Consider the following 8,293-nt stretch of genomic DNA (forward strand, 5'->3'; position numbering starts at 1 on the left):
AAGATTAAAAATAATGTATTTCCTAGGAGAAAGCTTGGGAGAAAAAGTAAATTGCATTTGGGCCATGTTGATTGCAAAACTGTCCGCCTTTATTTAATTCAAGTAAAAAAATCTAAAACCATGTTGGCAACTTGCTTGTTTGGTTTTTACATGAATCAAATGAAGGCGGGCATTTTTGCACTGGACATTGTGCGGAACCCATCATCTTTTTTGTTACTGTTCACAGGTCTGATTCATATGGTTCCTGCACTGACTTTGCAGATAAGGTAGAGCGGATTTCACCTAACATGTCTGCCTCTACAGTAAGGTAACTGTATTTGTAAAGCCTCATCATGGTTTACACTGCAGGGCTGCTGCTAATTTGTTTCATAAGTAATGCAGAAGGCTGCTTTCAAGGCATTAAGAACCACGATGATGAAGGAAATATGCATTTGCATTGAAGCTCAGAAAGATTGAAGTTGGGTATGGCTCCTTGCACAGACTACTGTAACACCTGTGCATTTATCCACTTCCTGAAAAAGCGACAGTATATGTATGCCCCATGGGAGGACTGTTCCAGGGGTGTAGATATATGTACTTAGCCAAAATTATACACGTGGTACTTCCTGTAACGTGTGTGCAGCAAAAACTGTGTGTGTGTGTGGTGGTGGTGGGGGGGGGGGGGGGGGGGGTTGTAGTGGCCAAATAGTAAATTACATCGTAATACATTACATACAAATACATGAATCTTCCATTGAAATTAACCCTTGACCTCCCCCACTCCCCCATTGTTACCAATATAAAACATGTATATATATATATATATATATATATATATCCTAATAAAACCCCTGTGTCCCTGCATCACACTGTCCCTGTGTAGCTAGGTCCGTGCTTTTTGGTACTGCGCATGTGCGCAGCAAGGACCTAGACAGCAGTTGGGACTGGAGGACGGGTCCAGTGAGCCGGGGGGTCGGATGGGTGCGTGGCATGAACAGTGGGTTAGCGCACATGAGTGGCAGGTGCGCACGGGCGCGAAGTTCAAAAAAACAGACCTAGAGCCCGTTTTTAAACGGGCTTGGGTCTACTATATATATATATATATATATATATATATATATATATATATATATATATATATATATATATATATATATATATCATTTAAAAAAATACATAGTTACCTTAGGGACTCACATTTTTTAATATGTATGTCATGAGGGTATATTACTGTTATTTTTAAGTAAGTGCTTGTAATTAGTGACAGATGCAAAACTGAAAAAATACACCTTTATTTACAAATAAAATATTGTTGCCGTACATTGTACTAGAGTCATAAATAATTTAAGCATTGTAAGAAACAGGATAAATGGACAAATATAATGTTTGTCTTTTATCCACAGTAGTACGTTTTATTTTAAAACTATAATGGCTGAAAGCTGAGAAATAATGAATTTTGCCATTTTCTCCCTATTATCCCCATTAAAATGCATTTAGAATAAAATAATTCTTAGCAAAACGTACCACCCAAAGACAGCCTAATTGGTGGCGAACAAAAAACAACAACCAAGATATAGAATATTGTATTGTGATAATTAGTGTGTAATGAATAGTTGAGATGCCGCCGCACGGTCTGGCGGCATGGCGGCTGTCTCCGCGTTCAGACCGACGGTTTCCGCACAGCAACATGTGTCTGGTTTGTCTGGACCTTCTAGTGCACACAGATGGAGAGCTACGCGTGCGCGCGCCAAGCGACAGGACATTTATACCAGAAGAAGGGGAATCAGCTGATCAGGCCGATTAGCTGATCCCAGCTGGACTCTGGATTGGCTGAGTGGCTCGGGCGGAGCTGCACAGCACTGCAAGTATATATAAATCTTGCTTGTCAGTTGCTGGTTGTCTGCCGTTGCGAATACTTACGTGTGAGCACTCAGACCTCAGTCAGATCCTACAGTGTGTTAGAACCAGGTGGACCTGGGAATTCACACTTAGCCAGATTACGCTATTGTTATATGCTGTGTTATATCTTAGACCAGTTCCAGGGTGTTGAGACCAAGGACCTCACACCCAAGCTTAGTATTACTGTGTCATTGCTGTGTTATATCCAGGGCCGGCGCTACCATAGAGGCAAAGGAGGCAGCTGCCCCAGGGCCCCAGAGCTTGTAGGGGCCCCCAGTGGCTACAAGAGGAAAAAAATTCAAATCGACCTTATAGTTTTTGAGAAAATCGATTTTAAAGTTTCAAAGGAAAAAAAATACACATTTAAAAACCAGCCGACTTTAATGGTTAATAGCAAATCCACCTTAAATGCTAGAAACCCTAAATTTGCAGTATATGTTAAGGAGATCATTGGGAATAAAAGGAAAAACAAATTTTCAAAAAGACCTTATAGTTTTTGAGAAAATTGATTTTAAAGTTTCGAAGGAAAAAAGTATACTTTTAAATGCGGTAAATGTCACTTTTAGTACCTAATGGTAGTGTAATTTTACATGTATCAAAAGAAAGAGCAATACATTTCCTGACGGGGTTTCCAGGGAGCCATACGCAGCTGCAGCGCTTTGGCCAGGGATCGCTATACAGCCGCAATATGGCTGTATGAAGATCCCTGGCATTTTTTTCCTATTTTCCCAATTTTTTTTTCATGTTTAGAGTGTGGGAATTTCTTTTTTTTTAAATTATGTGGGGTCCCCCCTCCTGAAACTTTTTAACCCCTTGTCCCCCATGCAGGCTGGGTAGCCAGAATGTGGAGCTCCGACCGATTGGGGCTTCAAACCCTGACTATACCAGCTGCAAAAAAGGTCCCTTAATGCCAATTTTTGCTCCGGGGTATCTGTTGGGGGGCCCCCCAGGTTTATTTTGCCCTGGGGCCCCATTGTTACTTAAACCGGCCCTGGTTATATCTTAGACCAGTTCCAGGGTGTTGAGACCAAGGACCTCACACCCAAGCATAGGAAACTGTGTTATTCCTTATACTAGTTCCTGGGTGTCGAGACCAAGGACCTCACACCTCAGACTAGGATTGTGCTTTATATCTGTTATGACCCTTCTGGCTGTCACTCATTCCTTGAGTGTTCAGTCTGGCTGTACTACCCGTGACACTATTCTACCAAGTGCCAGTTAGCTGCAGGGACCTCCTGCTCCTCAGAGAGTCCTTCCTGCAGTACAGCCAGGGGCTTCTATTCCTTAGGAGTCCCTTGGCTTCAGTACAGTCTGATTACCAGGTTACCAGGGAATCACTGGCTGCCAGAATATCTCTATCCCCTCTGTTAAGGAGATAGTCCCTGCACAGCCCAGGGCCACCTGCTCCTCAGGTGGTCTCTGGCCTGAGCTGCTTGTTTCTCCCGCCTCTCGGGAGATAGCCTACAGTTACACCAAACACTTACACTTCATGAGATGTCCAGAGGTTAGTCATACTTGTATTGTTGGTGATTCTGCAGATCATCCATAATCAGGTATACATCTGTATTATTGATGATTCTGCAGATCATCAATAATCAGATTCTCTCTGTGTGCTGACACCAATAGTTACATAGTGATAATGTTATTGACGAATGAAAGGGAGGAGCACTAAAATGTGAAAATTACTATGGTCCATAAGGGGAAAAATCTCTCAGTAGTAAACTGGTTAGTCTGCATGCTGCATTCATTTTTGTCCCACTTAGAAGGGGTGAACTTTGTCAATGATAATTGTAGTACAAACTGAAATACTGGCAATGTCACACATGGCAAAATATGCCAGTGAAAGGACAACTAAACTGAAAGTAGCAGTTAAGTTTAATATCTGATAGCAAAAGACATAGACATGTTGATAGTATTGTACAAAACTGAAGCAAAGAAGAAGATATTTACAAAAGCGGTAACCCCTTATATTTTGCAACAGTAAACCAAACGGAAACATTTTAACTTTCTCCACTAACAATCATCTAATTATGGGAGCTGCCCCTTAGCTTCTTGTCTGTATGTAGTTCTCCATCTTGTCTATCCTTGTCACATCATCTGAAGATCAAAGCCACAGCTGCAGCAATGCCTGCTGGGAAGTGTAGTTCAATAAAGCGGACCTAAATTCAGAACTTGCTCTCTGCTCTATACGATACGCAACAGAATAACATTTCTTTGTTACAGCTGATAGAAGAAATCTGCAATGTGTCTACTTCCTGCTTTCATGGAAGCAGACATATTGCTAAAATCCTGTGTTTACCAATTAGCTGCTCTGTCGTGGCAGTCAACTGACACAGCTGTGTGAACACTAAAACTTGTGATCAGTCACAGATGAGGAGGAATTAGACATGTTAAAGTCTCAAAATACATTCGTGGTGGATTTCTCTATGTTTTCCTTCTGTCCTGTGCAAGAGTACAGGTCCACTTTAATGTGATTACATATCCAGGCCTGGAGCAGCTGCAGCAGATCAAAGTGAAATATATTGGTGATATCACATGCTGCCCCCCCTCCCCCCCCCCCCCCCCCCCCCCCGCTGTTGCAATGCATGTCAGGAGATATCCTTGCTAGAATTCTGGGGTATGTATTACATCAGCTGGTCTAACTGGCAGTTTGGGGTTTTGTATACCAGTTGGCCTTAGTAGTTTAAAATGTATTGAGAGTTTCTCTGTGTTGATGAATGATTTTTCTAAATAGAAGAACATTGTCAATCAAAATAATCCATCCCCTCAGTCAGGTACTGTGGATTTAACCCAGGGTAGGGTCTACATATGAAAACACCTATCTGATTATCAATCCATTTGTCTGAGTTTTCATTGAAAAGGTAGATTATATAATATATCAAATTCGAATTTAGAAATTTGTTCTCAAACACTTTTATCACAAGACAAGACTGCAATAGTTGAAAGTTTGACACTCTTTCTGTTACACAGTTAGGTTAGGGTGGTTTATGATTATAGGTGGGTGGGGTTAGGTATATTTCGTAGAGTAGAAAGAGAAGTTATAGTCGATCCTGTGCATATTTGTTTTGTTACTGAGGACATCTCGGTCACCCTGGGAAACGTCACCTATATCAGCTTCCCAACGGCTATTCATTTTTCCATTAGAGCTGTTTGTTTTTGGTATTAGTAAGGCCGGAGTTGATGTTATTTTTTAGCTGCTGGCCTAGTTAAAATATCCAGTATATCAAATTATGCCTTAGGTTCACGTGCCTGAAAGGTGGAGATATGGATGCCATGCTGGAGTTGGAAATATTTATATTGTATGTAACATGGTAAATTATCCACTTCAGCCTTCAATACATTTTCACCTTATGCATCTAAGCAATTTTCACATTTCTGTGATCCTCCCATTCATTTGCCAATCACTTTACCATTACTTATCACAACAAAATGATATGTATCTTGTTTTTTCCCCCACCAATTAGGCTTTGTTTGGGTTGTACCTTTGGCTAAGAATTTTTTTCTAAATGGTGAATATTAAGAAGAAAATGGAAAAAAATCACTATTTCTCAGTTTTCGGTCATTATAGTTTTAAAGTAACACATGCTACCATAAGTAAAACCCACGTCTTTTATTTGCCCATTTTCCCTGGTTATTACACTGTTTAAATTATGCCCCTATCACAGTGTATGGTGCCAATATTTTATTTGGAAATAAAGGTGCATTTTTTCAGTGCATTCATCGCTATTTACAAGCCCATAATTTAAAAAATAACAGTAATATACCCTCTTGACATATATATTAAAAATGTTCAGTCCCTAAAGTAACTATTTATGTTTTGTTTTTAATTGTATTTTTTTTATGCAAAAGTTATATTTGGGTATTTATGGGAGAGTGTGGGAGGTAAGGGGTTAATTTTAAATTATGTGTAGATCTTTTTAATTAAATAAATGAATGTAGGTGTAATTTTACTATTTGGCCACAAGATGTCCTCAGTCATTAGCTTCCTGCGCGTGCTCTTAGTATGCAATCAGGAACTAATGCATGTAACTTACAGTGTTTACAAATGACCAAAGGCATCTCATTGATGCCGCGATCATTGACAAGGGGACCTAGAACAATGAATGGGAACTGCTTTCCCATTCATTGATCTCCAGCCTAACGTGACCGCGATAGTGAACGCATGCACGAGCGAGCGGGAGCATGCACAGTGCCGATTGTGGCAGTGTTCGAATATCTACTCCCTGAGGCTTAGATGAAGTTTTTAGGGGAGAAGATATACTGTACTGTAAACATTGAACTCATTTTTTCAGCTGGTTGAATGATTTTAATGATTTAAGATTGTTGTTCCCATATACCGTATCTGCTAGATGGACATCACTCTCCAAGGAGACCACATCAGTTTATCATCATATTTTTTCTGGTAAGGATTCTTCCATAGTGACAGGTATTGTAAACACTTTGATATGTTAAAATACACCTGTAACTAAAAAAAAATGTTGCAAACTTACATCAGAAGGGGCGAGGACAGAGGGGAGTGTGGCCGAGAGTAATCTTCATCTGTAAAGTTGCAGATTGTCTAGAGGATCCCACCAGAAGAACAAAGGGGTAAAGGAAGACTGGGGAGGCCTCTGGACCATTGTTTTTAAGCTGTAGGTGTCCTTTAAGGAATGCATGTGCTGTGCCCCCTACTTTAAGAATTTGGATCATTGAGGGTGGCAGTTGGTGCTTGTTAGAGACAAGACACAGAGCATTTATATCACAATTTTTTCCTGGAGAACTCAAAGCACCAGAGCTGCAGCCACTAGGACACGCTCAATAGCCTGTAGCAGTTTTAGGGAGTCTTGCCCAAGGTCTCCTACTAAATAGGTAGCATTTAAAGTTCACATAAAAAGAGTGTGTGCTGTATTGTAGGGTGAAATCACATTGTGATTATAGCCATTCTAAACCAATTTACAGTCCTTTGGTTTAGTAACTCACCTTTCCTATCTGCTGCTGATATCTCCTCTCACACTGAGGAGATCAGCAATACATAAATATGGTCTCCATTGTATCATAACCACTGTAATTGGATTTCATAGAGATCATGTAACCAAGAACTATTTCATTGCCTCCCAGCTCTGCTGTCTGCCTTTCTCCAATTAGCCTTTTGGTGGGATCACTATGAAAATTAATGCTGACTAGCGCTGCACATGATTCTATATTATTTTTGATTTCAGTTGTTCTATAAATTGTTGCCTATGGTAGCCCAGCCTCGTCTAAGAGCAGATTTCACATCTTTATTTTTCAAGCTGTATAGAATGGGATTAAGCATAGGAATACCAGCTGTATTAAACAAAGACAGGAGTTTAGCTGAGCCCAAGCCTATATTCGGTATTGTTTGGTAAATCAGAGTTGTGTAAAGCAGGATGATGACTGTGAGGTGTGAGGAACACGTGTAGAAAGCCTTACGTCTTCCGGTATTAGACCGAATCTTAAGTATGGTGATGATTATGAAAAGGTAAGAGATAAAGGTGAAACAAAATGGAGCAATGATGAATAGGATTAAACCTTGTATGTAGGTCAAAGCTTCCAAAAGAGAGATGTCGCTGCAAGCAATTTCCATAACAGGAATGAGGTCACAGCAAAAGTGGTTGATTTCATTTGATGAGAAACAAGTGATCTGAGCCATTAGAATGGAATAAGGAAGGACTTGTATGAAACCAAAAAGCCAACAAAAGGAAGCTAACATGGCACAGGCTCTGAAGTTCATGATCGCGTGGTAGCTCAAGGGCCTACAAATGGCCACATATCGATCCCAGCTCATAGCTGTCAAGATAAACAGTTCATGGCCTGAAAGGGATCCAAACATAAAACACTGAATCATAAATTCAACTGATCCCACGGTATTATTTTTGGTGATGAAGGTTAACAGGATTCTATGTAGAGCAACAGTACAGGAAGACACATCCACTACAGACAGATTGGCCAGGAAGAAATACATGGGAGTATGAAGGTGATGATCCAAGCAGATCAGAAGAAGTATGAGCATATTACCACCAAGAGTGATGAGATAGATCAACAAAACCAGGATAAAGATAGGAAGCTGCAGCTCAGGTGCTTCCGATATTCCTTTGACTATGAAAAATGTCACAATTGTTTGGTTTACATCAAGCATAGCAGTGGACCACAGTGAACGTGATTTTTATTGTTCTGATGAGATTCTGAAGGCAATGGTATCTGTGCTGTTGCTCTAGTAATTATTCATCACTCTCTTGGTACATTGTTCATGAGCAATTGGATGGTGGCATCTGGAAAGGAGACCACATTAAACATTATGTCACGTCAATCAACTTTGCCCCAAAGTCATGAGATTTGCAACCATTTGAGATGTAAAAACAATCCAGTTTTGCTGATACACAAGGACGAGAGAAAAGTCACGAGGATAACAGTTATC

At 40.3% G+C, this 8,293-nt stretch overlaps 1 protein-coding gene across 1 annotated transcript; it reads right to left on the minus strand.

Annotated features, from left to right (window-relative positions):
- Positions 1–7,081: 7,081 nt before the first annotated feature.
- On the minus strand, positions 7,082–8,014 carry LOC137527321 (olfactory receptor 6C3-like). The gene has a single exon (XM_068247829.1). It carries the CDS (start codon positions 8,012–8,014, stop codon positions 7,082–7,084), a length of 933 nt encoding a protein of 310 aa, XP_068103930.1.
- Between the last annotated feature and the right edge of the window lie 279 nt (positions 8,015–8,293).

The sequence above is a fragment of the Hyperolius riggenbachi genome, chromosome 8, assembly GCF_040937935.1.
Source record: "Hyperolius riggenbachi isolate aHypRig1 chromosome 8, aHypRig1.pri, whole genome shotgun sequence".
NCBI classification, from domain to species: domain Eukaryota; kingdom Metazoa; phylum Chordata; class Amphibia; order Anura; family Hyperoliidae; genus Hyperolius; species Hyperolius riggenbachi.